Source organism: Ascidiella aspersa, chromosome 1 (genome assembly GCF_963924565.1).
Source record: "Ascidiella aspersa chromosome 1, kaAscAspe10.2, whole genome shotgun sequence".
In the NCBI taxonomy this organism is placed as follows: domain Eukaryota; kingdom Metazoa; phylum Chordata; class Ascidiacea; order Phlebobranchia; family Ascidiidae; genus Ascidiella; species Ascidiella aspersa.
In genome coordinates this window covers 26792795-26807797 of record NC_139447.1, presented here as the reverse complement: position 1 = coordinate 26807797, position 15003 = coordinate 26792795, and the positions used below count along the sequence as shown (strand labels likewise).

At 32.4% G+C, this 15003-nt stretch overlaps 3 protein-coding genes across 4 annotated transcripts; all 3 read left to right on the top strand.

Moving 5' to 3' along the window:
- The first annotated feature begins 937 nt into the window (after window positions 1-937).
- On the top strand, window positions 938-3137 carry LOC146168910 (cholinephosphotransferase 1-like). The gene has a single exon (XM_083392667.1). The coding sequence runs from the start codon at window positions 970-972 to the stop codon at window positions 2092-2094; it is 1125 nt and encodes a 374-aa protein (XP_083248793.1). The 5' UTR covers window positions 938-969; the 3' UTR covers window positions 2095-3137.
- On the top strand, window positions 3056-9855 carry LOC146168909 (elongin-B-like). The gene is made up of 4 exons (XM_083392756.1): window positions 3056-3229; window positions 4003-4152; window positions 5488-5587; window positions 8320-9855. Exons 1-4 carry the CDS (start codon window positions 3074-3076, stop codon window positions 8409-8411), a joined length of 498 nt encoding a protein of 165 aa, XP_083248882.1. The 5' UTR covers window positions 3056-3073; the 3' UTR covers window positions 8412-9855.
- Window positions 9856-11433: 1578 nt separating this feature from the next.
- LOC146168908 (elongin-B-like) lies at window positions 11434-14116 on the top strand. 2 transcript variants are annotated; one of them, XM_083388761.1, is made up of 4 exons: window positions 11434-11564; window positions 12637-12786; window positions 13029-13128; window positions 13747-14116. In XM_083388761.1, the coding sequence occupies exons 1-4, from the start codon at window positions 11562-11564 to the stop codon at window positions 13848-13850; spliced, it is 357 nt and encodes a 118-aa protein (XP_083244887.1). In that variant the 5' UTR covers window positions 11434-11561; the 3' UTR covers window positions 13851-14116. The 2 variants fall into 2 exon arrangements, with proteins under 2 accessions (XP_083244887.1, XP_083244886.1); XM_083388760.1 differs by lacking the exon at window positions 11434-11564 and having other exon boundaries at window positions 12561-12786.
- The last annotated feature ends 887 nt before the right edge of the window (window positions 14117-15003 follow it).

The following is a 15003-nucleotide window of genomic DNA, read 5'->3' as shown; positions in this document are numbered from 1 at the left end:
AATTCCATACTTCAACGGAATGATCCATGTTCTACCGCTCTGCGCAACACCATCATTGCAAATCCTCTTGTGTGTTTACTGCAGTGGTTCTCAACCTTTTTTCTTTCTTCCATTTTTGTTGGCCCATTTTTGTTGCACAAAAAAAAATAAATAAATGAAAAAAATACTGTGGCCCAATAAATCAAAGAACAAACTATAAAAAAAGATTAGAACAAAAAATAGCGGAGCATATATCAAATCAAATTATTTATTCAACCGTGTATTAGTGAGGTATACTTGCTTCTGAACAATAAGTTTACGTTCATTTACATTCCTTCTCAATTTCTCCCCAAGCCAATATTCCTATGGAATTAGTTGTAGTGACACAAATGAAACTATTTTTTTGAATAAATCTTGCTTTTTTTTAATTTGTCTTTGGCCCACCTAAAAAGTTCCCATGGCCCACTGGTTGAGAACCGCTGGTTTAGTACAAGCGGACGTTTGCCTGCAGCGAGGCCAGTCAAAAAGGGAAAAGCGGACAAAGGAGCAGTTTGGTGTTGTTTTTGTATCCAACGCTGCAAAGCAATGCTGCTTGGCGAGTGTATTATTTCGTAGTTTTAATCTAGACGTAGCTGAGTACCGGAAGTTGTATTGGTGTACTGTGCTGGGCTATGCTGTTTACTTTTAAAAACTTAACGCCGCCGATAGCCAACAAAGAGGCGAGAACAGGACAAGGACAATAGAAAAATGTTACAGCCAGTATTCATGTCAGTTACAGATTTATGTAAAACTCTTATATAAGGTTTACATCTATCAAAAAATGCACATGTCAGAGTTTAATTTTAATGTTTAATACTATGAAATTTGATTGATAATTCACTCTTTGACCTTATAAAATGCCATTAAAAAGAGTATTTAATATTCATATTTGACTGTTTGTTTTTTGTTGTTTAGTATTCACCTTGCTTAATTCGCCTAATTTTAAGGATCATGGAAGTGTTAAGTAACGCCCAACTAAGAAGGTTGGACAAACATAAATATAGTTCCAGCGGAAGTTCAATGGTTGAACCAGTTCTTCAAGTATACTGGAGATGGCTTGTTGAATTATTCCCCATGTGGGTGGCTCCAAATGCAATCACGATTGCTGGGCTAATTGTAAACATTTTAACTGCAGTGATTCTTATGTTATACTGCCCAACTGCAACAGAAACTGCCCCTGGCTGGGCTTACATAGTAAATGGGGTTTGCTTGTTTATATATCAGTCCTTAGATGCAATCGATGGCAAGCAAGCTAGGCGGACAGGAAGTTCGTCACCACTCGGTGAACTTTTTGACCATGGATGTGATTCCATTTCTACAGTGTTTGTGGCAATTGCAATCAGCATTTCTATGAAACTGGGTCATCACAGTTGGGTGATGGCATTCATGTGCATCTCCTCCTATGTTGCGTTTTACTGTGGACATTGGACATCCTATGTTATAGGTTCATTAACATTTGGTTATATTGATGTTTCCGAAATACAACTATCTTCAATGGCAATTTTTTTTATTTCCGGAATATTTGGCCCAGACATTTGGAGCACAGTTTTGCCCGTAATAGGATATCCCTTGCATGCCATACCTGTCATATTTGTGCTCTTAGGCTGTGGAATTACTTACATACGATTTGCAAAACTCATCTTGGGTGGTGGCTGTGGAGAAAATGGTGCAACAGTTGCGGACACTAGCGTTCTTTCACCAGGTTTCAACATGGCCGTCATCTTGGCTTTTGTTCTTAGCATTGCCTCCCAATCTAAAACCCTTATTCTTCAAAACCACCCAGTTTTGTACCTTACATTTGTGGGTTTTGTTTTTGCGAAAATGACCAACCGATTGGTAGTGGCTCATATGACTAGGAGTGAACTAAAGCTTTTAGACACATCTTTAATTGGGTTACTGGTACTTTTTTTAAACCAATATTTTGGATTTATTTTAAATGAGTACTTTCTGTTGTTGCTTTGCTCTATTCATATTTGTGTCGATCTTACTCAATACTTGGTCCAGACATACCAGCAAATTGCGAAGTATCTCAAGATCTACATTTTCACCCTAAAATCCTGCGAAGAAAAACAATGATAAAAAACTTTTTTATTGGTGAAATTTTAATTAAGTGTTGAACTGACTGGACAAGTGTTGCAGTTAGTTGATGTCATTTTATTTGTGTATATATATATATATGTATGTAACAGTCATTTAAACTACCATATTTTAAACAACCATTCGTTATAACATTGCCTGTATTCTCAGGTTTTACCCTTTCTAAAATAGCATACGTGTAAATTTTAGCTTATGAAAATTTGTGTATTTATATTTCCATATTTAAGTACAAGCACATTTTGGAAGATTAGTTTAACCTTACTTTGATATTGTACATTAAGCCAGATTAAGCAAACAAGCTTACTAATTGCACACTTATGCCTACATGCTTCTAAATACTTATTTATCCACAAAGTAAATATTAAATCTGACTCCAATTATCACTTTGATGCAAATTATCACAATATTCTTGATGTTGTTATTTAGAGGTTTACATGTATAAGTATATATTATATATATATGTATATTAATTGGAAGAATGTTGCTGTCTGATATGACATGCAACTTGCCTGTTAATTATATGTAAAGGTAATTTTATTTTAACATCCTAGTTTTCAATTTACTTTTTCATTGTACCTTACCAAAGTTAATTTCTTATTTTTGTCTACCTGTGTAATATTTGACTGTTACTTTTAAGACCTTGTAAAATACATTAAATCACCCACAAATTTGTTGTCAGTGGATTTTATGATGTATGCATAATTGCCTTTTGGAGTTAAAGAATGTTTATACTATAAATTGAACATTATAATTTTGTTTTGCTTAATGGTTTGACATTTTTCTGCACTACCTATGTTATTTACCCTGCATACATGTTTTGTAGTACCAGCCCAATTTGTAATTATTATTGATTATATTGTGTTTTTGAGATTTTTGATTCTCGTATTGCTTTTAATATGGGCTTTGTTGGCTAAAATTGTGCTTTACACAGAGTTTCTCGGCACGCTTGAAAATTTTTATGCAAATCATTAAGTATGTATTCTGCAATGATGGTTTTTGTTTTTGTTTTATCATTACTCTAGTACCATCTTCAAATGTAGAATTGTGCAATCCAGTTGACCAACAAAAACAAGCTTTTGCTCAGAGCGGCACACTGCTTAAGAGAGGCATTATGGTATGATTATTTTGTAAACTACATCTCCAAAATTTGATTTGTTTGTTAACCGTACATAGCAATCATTAAAGTTTAAAATTTTGAAATGCGAAAAGACTTGCACAGGCCTTCGGATTTAATAAACATCATATTCAAATGACACTACTTATAAGAAAATGTGCCTAGTTATATGAAAAAAATTAAGAATTTCCCATAATACCTATCAGGTTTAAACTGGTATATTTTAACTTTAAATCCTCAACATCTATAGCCGGTATATAAAACTTAGGAGGCGTTATTATTTATTAGAAAAGTAATATAAAAAAAATGTATATATATAAAAAATATATTATAAGTGCACATTTGCAATTATAAAAAATATGCATTTAAAGGAAACATTTTTATTGTCACACTCTAGCTTAAATTGTGACTAATATCCATTGTTGCTATATAATGCATCTCATGTTTTTTATATTGGTGTTCCAAATGTTGACCAACATAATGTTGTTTACTCATTAGAATTTTGTGATTTCTGAAAGTTTGCTTATAAATTTAATGTCTTGTGGTATGGTAAATATATTTATACAGAAGCAATACCATAGCTGTGGTCTGATAAAAGTTATAACTTTAAAAGACAAATAATTTGATTTGTGCCAAAGCAATAAAAAATTAGTAGCTCTACAAAAGTTTGGTTTCCATCTCTGCATGTAGTTTTTTATTATTCGATGTGTTTATTCAATTGGTTTATATTCTGTTTAATATTTATTGTTGAATAAAAAAAGGTTTTCTTGTAGGAAGTCTTTCTTCAAATTCGTCGAAAAAATACCACACTCTTCCTTGATACTAAAGCGTCTACAACTGTTTATAAACTAAAACAAATGATTGAAGGAATATTGAAAGTGCCACCTGAGAGTCAAGTGCTATTTGAAGTAACAAGCAACAAGGTTTGCCGCTTTATGGTTTGATTTTTATGGTATTTTTTGCCACTTATTTGACTGCTTTTGATGTTTTGACCTGTTCCTATCAAGTTTGTTATTTTGGTTTGACCAAAATTGCTTTTTTGCTAGTAAGAATTCTTAGTTTAGTAGATAGGAACCCAAGTTCCCTCAGTCCTAGCCATAATATATATTTATATATAGTTATCCCATCTTGCAAAACTTGTTTGTGTTGGATTTTGAAACCTCTTTTTTTTTCCTGTGGGATTTGCGTTATTGTGTGTAGGGTTGTCTAATAATATTGACTTTGAGCCGACACCCAATGCAATTCATAGTATCGCTACTTGTTCGATTCTAGGTTGGTTTGGTGAAGGTTAATTTTCAAACAATGTTAGGTTAACACTGGAGGTAGTGAAAAATATTACCATTGCACAATTCAATTTCATCATTTTGTTCCGACATCTAATTAGATCCCATGCTCATTCACTTTAGAGGGCCTATCTGTAAAAAGTACAATGTATGTAAGAAGCCATGCATACAATAACATAGATTTCCTGTTTACTAAACATATCATTTTACACAATATATTTATACAAAAGGCCTCTACCTATTTGATTTATTGTTAATGACATCTTTATGAGGTTTCTTAACAGACGCGCCCACTTTATGTCCTGTATTTTCGCTTTAGGACCACAAAATGTATTTACATCAAATGTATGTGCTTCAATGACAATTCTTCCACAATTAGAGCAACACTCTTGGTATGTTTTTCTAGTCGCTTCACTGCAAATAATGAAAACCCTACCCACAACAAAAAGGTTAAACCTAAGAGTATATAACAGATGACTACTGGAACCATAGGTTTTAACATTGTCAACAATGCTATAAACTTTTCTCAGATTGTTTTGCACATTAGCCTTCAAAAAGCTAATGGCATTTTTTTATCTTGTTTAAACCTATGCTTGCATAAGGAATAATTAATTACTTGATTTTATACTTATCTCTGTTTTCGATTTTATTTAAATGTGTAATTTCTGTTGTGGCTGTGGTTGTTTATGCTTTTGTGAACTTTACTCGATATTTAACACTTGTCAAGATTACAATGCACTTGGTTGGCAAGTTGCTAAGTTTTCAATAAAACTACAAACAAACACTATCATATTTTTTTACTAAAACTGTTGCTAATAGTTTAAATCTGACTGAAACAACTTAATTAGTAAAGTAAGTCTGATTATTCTAACTGGTCATAAGTATCTAGGTATTAAAAAAGTTGTCTTGCATTTAGAAAAATGTGTACTTTTTATTTGGTTCATATATTTATTTGTGTATTCTTGATTATTATAGAAATTGCAGGATGAAAGCACATTGGCAGATTGCAGCTTTTCACAACAAAATGCTAAAGCACAAGAACCTGCACAACTCAATTTGGCTGTGATTGTTGACGGTATGTTTTTATTGCAATCATTTTTTTATTTTACTATAGAATAATTTTGGTATGGACTTCTTACTATTATTCCCATGTTTTGACATTTAAGTTTGTTTAGTCTAATATTGGCAACACTATACCGATATGCAATAGCTATTGTGGGATAAAATATTTAAAAAAATGTTTTCAATCTGAATTTTAAGGCATGTAAAGAACATTGTTTTGATAAGTACAAGGTGACTTTGTGTAGTATTTTAATTGTCAAATCATTTAAACCTTTTGGTTTTTAAACACACAAGTCTAGTTAATACCAGAGCGTTGTAAAGATTGTTCTAGGGTTATTGGCACTTAGCTGAAAGGTAGATGGTACTTGGTCAAAGTCCACTAACTACTACCATATAGGCTTGGTAATCTCTTCCACGTGTCTTGTTGACAAACCTATCATCTTGATTAAGTTTACTTCTTGCGTTTAATTGAGACATATAGTAATAATGTATATATATATATTTAATTAGTGATGTCTAGGGCGCATATTTTTTGACATTCAAATTTTGTTAAAATTTATCAAAATTATTATAAGTGAATAAAATTAAAATGCACATAAGTCGTTCACAAAATTAAAAAAACTATACTGAGCTTTTTGAAATTCGTTAAGTTAAAATTTTATCAAAAAAGTTAATTTCGAATTATATTCAACAACATTTTAACTATATTATATCTTCATTAGAGCAATATACGGCATACATGAGCCGGCAGAATTAACCACCCAGGCCTAGTTTATCAGATAAGTTCAGTTCAAACTTCGGTTTTGCTTCAGATCGTTATGTATCACTGATTTGGACAAATGTATTGAACAGTATTTGCTTTCTGTTTTCATGTGTGATTTACAATTATCCCATTTCCTAATATGCTAGGTCTTTGTTAATTTTCTGCAATTATTTTTACCTTGTATAACTGTTCACAATGAGGCAGTTTAAAACAACAAAATGTTGTTTAGATCAATGTATTTCTAATAGGTCAAAATTTTGTCAAAAAACTATATTTTTAGGTCAAAATTTGACATAAAATTAGCATGATTTTTATTGGTATGCCATTACCCTTTACATGCATATGCCTTACAATAATACAGTCTGTTAATAAAAAATAAACCTTATCCTGTGTTTATTTTTAAAACTATTAAAAGTGTGTAGAGGCTACATACCCAACCTATATAAGCATTTTGTTTAAATGCATCGCAAAACTGAAATAAGGATGTAGCTAAGCATTTAACATAGCAAAGTGATATTGGCATTTTATATGTAGGTAGTCGGTTAGTTTATAAACTCATATAATAATTAAATAAATAATAGCCTTGAATAAAAAACACCTGCCTTGTTACTTTTCACTTTGTTGTACCCTTCAGTATAATATATTAATAATTTTTTCTGATCTGATAACAATGGTAACACAAATAATGTTGCTGGTTGTTTAAAATCATCCTGATCTAATCACTTAATAAACTAACATTTACTGCACCTATACCAAATGGTTAAACTTACTAGATAATTACCAAAAAATCTTTTTTTCGATATGCACTATTTAAAACCGAACTGTTTTTTAAAACTGTTCGTATGTGTTTTATGGAAAGATTGTAAACTAATATTAACCAAAAATGCAAATATGTCAATATGGAGAGAGTGTAACCTGTTTAAAATGTCAAGCTTTTTATGTGCTATATTAGGACGTAAGGACCACATTTTGGATAAAAATAAATATTTTTAACAAAGGAAATATATGTTGTCATAAAGCCCACAGAGCACATTGTGACAAATCATCAAGGAGCTGTGGACAGTTCTAAGTTTTCTCGCCTACGAAAACTACCTGCACTGCTTTTGGATTTATACTAATATCCATATGTACTTAAGAATTGTTTCTAAATTTTAGCCTTCAACAACTAAAATGTGTGTTTATTTAGTTTAAATTGAAACAATGCTCCACTCATTTTTTTTTGAAAAAATATATTGATGGTTTGAAAATTACTTTAAACCAACCCACTACACTTCTTATTTAGGCTACTCCTCTACATTTCCCATTGATTCAGTCTTATAAAATATCTAACAAAAAGAAAAACTATTTCATGACGCTGTCCTGACTTTAAATTTAAGCCAAACAAACACAACCTTTCTTTAAATATTGTTGTCTAATTAGGCCCATTTTCATTTGCAAAAGATCATAGGTCTACCCCTGATTAAAAATTTTATAATGAAATTTTCAAAACTATGCGTTTTAACAGAAGTAACAGCTGAAATTTATTACAGCCCGCCGAGACATTTCTGATTTTGGGTCAGGCCCACGACTAGCCAAAGGTTGCTGAACCCTGCTTTAAAGAGTCAAGTTTTGCCAAAAAATTAATATGTTTAGTCATTTAAAAAAAGTAAAATTTTAAGTAAACGTCGAAAACAGAGCAAAACTTTACTTAAGTCATCTCAACACTTTTGATGAATGTTACATGGCACCATGTATTATATTTATTTATATTGACAACACAATAAGCAGGATTTAAAGAAATTTTTCTCACACACTGAAAGCAATTTATTCAAACTAACAGAATTGATACTTTAATGACTTTTTTGAGAAAATACAAAAAAGGTGAAAATGAGGTTTGGCCCTATTTTTAGAAAAATTAAATTTTAAAGAGAGTCCGTATTATTTAATCCAAAGTCTTAATATAAACAGTGTACTTCAATAAAATTTGTTTTTATCTACATAAGGTGTTATGGAATCGATTTATGTTGAGGACTATTCAATGCCCCCTGAACTTCCTGATGTTATGAAACCACATGATGGCGCTTCTACATCATAGACTGTTTTCTTTGCCTAGAAAGTGTTACTTCGGATAGTGGAATTTATTTCAGCTTAGTGCTAATATTAGATCATTGTTTTTGCTTGCTACCTATGGCTAGCATCAAGTTGCCATTTTCTGTAAGATGGTTTATTGCCTTGTAAAACCTATACAGATTTGCGGATTAATGTCACCTGCCAAGGCTGCTGTATTTAATAGCAATTATAGTTAATTTTAGAAACAAAAAGTTTCATGTAAAAATTCTGTGTTGCATGAGGATGTGTGCTTCTGGAAATGTTCATTTGTTATGCATTTCTCTTTCTAATCAAGATATTTAATTATTTAGTGCAATTTAGATAAATATTTTGTGTAATGCTGTTTTTTTTACTTTTTTTTTTCCAAGAAAGTTGACAATCAAAAAACTGAACTTGTTCTGAACTGCTATTTTGAAATAAATTTATTTAATTTTGACCTCAACGATGTTAATCACTGCAATGATACACCCGCTTTTTTTTCTATGTATTTTTTCTGTTAAACTTACATTTGTTGTCTTGAATACACATACACAAACTTTTTAGCTTAAATATATTTATTTAAATCTTGATCCGAATTTTTGATTTGTTAGGAAATTTATGGCGCCAGTGATATTTTAATGTTGTCAGATTTCGGTTCTTGCATATTGCTCTATGTTTAATTGTGTCTTCCTATCTCCTATTTTTTTGTACGTAGTCGCACGAAGTATAGGTTGTACACAGTACACATACACCCACATACATATATGTGACATTTCGCGTTACTACTTACTGTGTGTGCTTTTTCAGATTCTAAGCTAAAATCTTGTATAAGTTCAATTTCTCTTAAATCATTACGTTTTAGAACACCATTGCAATGTTATTCTCTATATTGTTCCTCGTTTCTCGGTTATTTTTGGTTTTATACAAAACGCTTTATTTTTAGTTAGTTGTTGTCTAAAACGTCTGTAGGTGGGGAATCGTACTAATCAACCCAAGTATAAATCGCAATATTGTTTTAAGGGGTGGTGTCAAAAGTTTTAACGTATTGTACAACTTATGTATACACATAATTGTCTAAATATACTCGCTACTTTTAAAACGCAAATCATACCTTACACTGGCTTTTAGCTTCTACAAAGATTTTTTTACTTGGTTTACCGATAGCTAGTTATGAATGATTTTTAACCTAATAATCTGTTTAATGCATTTATCGTCACCTAACCCTACCATTTTAGGCCTAGAGTAAAAGTTTTGTGAGTATATAATAATTAACCATCTTTGACTGTCCGAATACTAATAAGTTGGATCGATTTTTGGAATATACTCAAAATTCTGTTTTGTGAACAAAAATTGTTTTGGCAAATAGTAGAAATAGGCTTACGAGTATCGTTTACAACAGAGTTGCTCAAGTCTCAAACCTTTTGAAGTCAAGGTTTTTTCAAGGGACCCTCCGCCCCGCTTGTTGGCCACGATGCAGTATTCGGGGTCGACGAGCAAAGGTCGTTCTTGGTAGCTCTGTTACAAATGAAAGGTTTAACCGTGTCTGTATACTAACGTTCTTCAGCATATGACTGTTCAACGTTTTTTTAAATGTACAAACAATATAATTTAAATATCTATAAATTGTTAGTTTGTTCATCAGACGGCGGATGTGTGATGCAAAAGATCGCAACAAATAGCGAGAGCCATCGCGATAACCTTAGGCCTAAATACTTTTCAACGGTCATGGCCTAAAGCTTAATTTCTTCTTAAGTATGTTTATCTACGCATAAGTTAGACAGAGTTCACACAATTTTGCGTTAAATTCGGCGGTTTTAACAGTCAAACTAGAAGGGGTTGCGCTTGTCGTATATTTTGCCAGGGGATTTTTTTAGGGTGGTTTGTGAAATTAATTGGGTCATCATAAATAGGGTTATTCACCAGTTTATTCTTGTAATATTATATATTACACTTCGGACGGTTGGTAGGGTATAGGCTATATTGAGTTGTACTTTCTCTTGACTTGTTTCTGCTAGCAAAAACAGACATGTGCCAATTAGCCAAGGCTTTGTGGTATGCTTTTTTCGTAAAGTCTATGCAAAAATCATTTGTTTCAGTCTTACCAACCCCACCCCTTAAAAAGCTCCATTTAGACAAATAGCCTACATACGGTATCCCTAAGATTTTCCTTGACTTTTTCTGCTAGCAAAAACACATATGGGCGGAGAATACCCAGCCTTTTTACCATGACACTGATGTGAAAGGGGACATACGATTTAAGTAACGGTCTTTAGGTAAACAATAGGCATATATAAGGAGTAGTAACATATAAATACTTTAGTACTTCCAGTGCTTATTAGAATACAAACTCACTACACTACTACGAAATTGAGAAACGAGTCCTGTTCACAAGATATTGCTACCGCTCGATAGAGGTACAGAGCTTATTATAGCGCTTATCGATGACACCACACTTAATTAAAAATAATAAGTTTTCGGCCCATATGATTGTTGCTTTCAAACGACAGTGATCGATTGTTCTCGTGTTTTCCGTAAGCCGACATAGAGACAGTTTAGTATTTGTTGAATTTGTATAAATTTATTTTTAGTCGTTTGCACTAACCATGAAACGAGTGAATGATTTTGCCCGCGGAATACGCATTTGTAATGGACAAAGCGCCTTTGCCAAAATGTCGGGCCTAAAATTGTTACTGCTTTCAGAAGGGATGCATCCTACTTTAATTGTTAGAAGGTATTTATTAAACTCATTTTATACACCAAAATGGACATTACTTTCGGTTACATGTTAAATTACACATTTATTTACACGGTACACAACAGCTTGAAGGCTTCAGACAATTTCAACCACGCAAAATCGGGGCATTGCACAAATGCACGCAATATATCTCGCTTATTGCAAAAGGCTGCATAGTATTGTTACAAGTAAAATACCCTAGTTAATCTGGGCAACGCCAGGTGTTTCTTCTAGTCTACTAATAAAATAGTAAAATATTTATTGCAGGTGTGTAATTCTATAAGGCGACCTGCGACATAATTGTCGCGTTTGTTGATGTGCATTTTGTTGCTTGCTGATGTTTCGCTCGTTGTAAAAAACTGACATCCGGCGACTTAAGAAGGTTGTTTGATATCTATCTGAGTTGAATGAGGAACCAATATAATGGTAGGTGGAAAAGAGTCTAAATTCTACTGCATTTTCGTCCGGGGGTTTATATCGCTAACGGTATTTGGGTTACCGTGCGAGTTAGCGTTCAGGTTTAGGTGTTTCAAGTTAAGTATTGTTATTACATTTATTCGTACATATTTATGCCTTACTTCAGATTTCAACTTTGACAACTCCTTTCGTTAGTGTTAAATTAAATGTGGTAGGATTCTAGACCGGCGCCCAGGACTACATATTCTAATTAATTTAAAAGTGGTGTTTCACCACGCGTAAACGATTTTAAATGTACACTGTGTTGTTGTTGAGAATGTCTGCATAAGTCGAAATTAAAAAAAAATTGTTAAATCCAGCCTTACATGTACCTAAAGGTCTTTTGGCGCTGAAAAACGTGAAAAGTTATGCAAAAAAAAATAATAATAATACCGCATACCACACCGCATATTGTTTTGGTTTGTTTATTATTAATAATAACTTGACCCACCCTCAACCAAACGCTAACCCGCACCCTAACCAAAACAATATGCGTTGTGGTAAGCAGCATTTGAAGAAAAAAATTTTTTTATTAATTTTTACGTACAATAGTGAAAGAGCGCCGGTCTTTTTCCCCTCTGGGAATTCAAAACCCTGGTTTTCGTAACAGTTTGTATATTTACCCCACTTTGTGGCTTTTTTTACACACTTACTGTGTTGTAGCCTCAAAACAGACTACAATGACAATCCATTCTATGTTAACATTTGTTAAACAACTTAAATCATTTGGTCATTACAGCAATTAAGGTGCGCAATACTAATCCAGTCTGCATTTATTTAAGATAGAAGTACTGTAGTAAACCAAAAATCTTTTAATATATCATATAGGATGCAAATGGTCAAATTTAAAAGTTGAGGGACATATGTTGTGCAGAATCTTGTTAAAGAAATTTAAACATGCCATATTTAACAATTTAACTTTATTTTAGGTTTATTCATACAAAAAATTAACAATGTAAAACCTTATTATGTCTTTGTATTTTTAGAATTTATAGATAACTGTACTTTTTTGCAATATTTTAAAATTGCCATGCATTCCCAGGAGGTATTTCTAACAATTCGGAGGAATAAAACTACAATATTTACGGATGCAAAGGAAACCAGCACGGTGCTAGATCTGAAGAAGATCATTCAGGGAATTTTAAAAGTTCCTCCTGAAGATCAATGGTTATACGATGGTGTCAGTGAACAGGTACAAAATTGGAGACTTGGCCTGATAAATATTTTGCTTAATTGCTCTCTCAGCCCTTGAAAATTTTATTAGATATTACAGCATTAAACGCATTTTACAGCAATAAAAAGCCACAAATATTAGGCAGAATTATATATATATATTCTCAGTTAAGTTTAAAGGTAAAACTTAACAATAATAATGGTAAGGTAGTGTTAAATCAGTGTTGTCATTTTACTCATCATTAAGCTGTTTTTTATCAGGTACTAGAAGATACAAAAACTCTTGCAGATAGTGGATTTACACAACTGACAGCCAAAGCACAATCACCAGCACTGCTTAAGTTGGCATTGCGTGATGGAGGTTTGTATAACAAAATGTGATAACATTTAGTGTTGCTTTACTAAGACTGCTAAATGCTAATATCCAAACTGCGTTTTTCTTTGAAACTTCTCCATAAATATAACAGGATTGTGTTGTTATGCTTAATTGCTTAATGCACGACCGACGACCGTGACTTGGGTACATGTAACCACTGTTGTTTAATGACTTGTTAAGACCGACGTTAATTAAACGATTGAGTCAAATGATTTGGGTTACATCACTGGACTATTTTTACTAAATACGTTTTGGATTAATTGTTTATTTATCCTGATTTTATACTTAAATTCCCTGATTTCATGTTTAGTTTTTAGTAATTTATTTGCAAAAATTGATTTTCTGATTGAGTGTATTTTGTAATTTAAATAGTTTAAAATTTATTTTTTAATGCCATTGATTTGCAATGGTAATGCCACAGATTCTTGTTTTTTCTTGTACGACTGGTAAATTGGCATGACACTTAACCTGACATTTGTTAAGAAAAACTTTTTAATTTCAAAGCGTTTTTATCGTAATATTTAAGAGCATTGGTTTATATTATGTGGTTTCCAAGAGTTCATATTTATTTGGCAGATAATAACTTGCTGCATTTCTACTTAGATGCAAATGAACAAATAACAATTGAAGATTATTCATGTCCACCTGAGCTACCAGATGTAATGAAACCACACGATGGAGCTGGTCAAGGAGATTTAAAAAACTAAATTTTAGTTTGCTTGGCTTGCATTTTGTTTCGTCCAGACTTTTATCTTTTCCTTCAAAGGTGCAGACTCATACAACGCTGTGTAACTTTTAAAAAAAGAGAAAACTTTTAGTAGTGTGATGTTTTCTTGTTCTCCATCGAAAGCTTTATGCTTTGCAAAATAAAATGTATTTTGTTATTTATCAAGCGAAGAAATTCTGCTTCAATCTTTTATAGTGCACATTGTCTTCTAATAAATTTGTTTTTGTAATTCGTGACTTTGGCAGGAAGGAAAGTTGTTATAAGTTTAAACAAAGATACAGCATGTAAGAACGTTAAAATGATTAGCAATATGCTATAAAAAAGTCTTTGTCATTAAGAGCAGCTTGAAAATTGTGGTGGCAGATTGATATTTACTAAGTCCAGCTGCTTTCACACCCCGTGTCATGACGTCTTTGTTATTTAACGCTGTTTCGTTCTATAACCAGTTTATTATATTTTCACACTTTGGGTCTAACGCAGTGTTCACATTGCCTTTGTTGCAGATTTTAACACCTTTCGTTTATAGGCTTTATAGGTGGTCGGGCTTGGACCTCGAGTTAGTTCCTTTGGGACGCACAGAACAGTCTCATACCGGAGCTCACAATTAGCCTGTATTATCGACTCTCATACGGCTAAACTGCATTGAAACATTTTGTAAGTAGCGTCTTCTATATTCTAAGTTACTCCGCCGTTTTATAGTTTATTCCTATAGTCAATCAACAAAATTCTAACCACCTCGTCTATTGTGGCTGTCTCGTGAGTCAGAAACGCCACCTGAACAAAAGTCAGAATGAAAGCATCAACAAGAAAGCCCTTCTATCGAACACACTATCCTAGTTCAACTAACTAACCCGAGCCCCACAATATGCTATACAGTTTTCTGGAAAATAAAAAAATTTTAAGAAAATATAATGTTTCCGTATTAGTAGTGGAATTTCTAACGCTCTCTTTTTCTAACCATAAGATAAGCGATTTAAAATTATCGATAAAATGTTTTGGGACGGCAAATCTGTATATTATTTAAATGGCCTACTTCTCTTTTTTTTTAAGTAAAGGACATTATCACGGCCAAAAATGCTCCTCATTTTTAACTGTGGCTACGACTAGTTTTTTTCTTTATAAGTCGTAGTTAA

Bases quoted from the DNA above. Each gene is read 5' to 3' on its own strand.
- LOC146168910 (XM_083392667.1), top strand. From the start codon at position 970: ATGGAAGTGTTAAGTAACGCCCAACTAAGAAGGTTGGACAAACATAAA.
- LOC146168909 (XM_083392756.1), top strand. From the start codon at position 3,074: ATGCAAATCATTAAGTATGTATTCTGCAATGATGGTTTTTGTTTTTGT. The intron at 4,153-5,487 runs GTTTGCCGCTTT...TGATTATTATAG, and splicing joins TTGAAGTAACAAGCAACAAG to AAATTGCAGGATGAAAGCAC. The intron at 5,588-8,319 runs GTATGTTTTTAT...TATCTACATAAG, and splicing joins TTTGGCTGTGATTGTTGACG to GTGTTATGGAATCGATTTAT.
- LOC146168908 (XM_083388760.1), top strand. From the start codon at position 12,625: ATGCATTCCCAGGAGGTATTTCTAACAATTCGGAGGAATAAAACTACA. The intron at 12,787-13,028 runs GTACAAAATTGG...GTTTTTTATCAG, and splicing joins ACGATGGTGTCAGTGAACAG to GTACTAGAAGATACAAAAAC. The intron at 13,129-13,746 runs GTTTGTATAACA...ATTTCTACTTAG, and splicing joins GTTGGCATTGCGTGATGGAG to ATGCAAATGAACAAATAACA.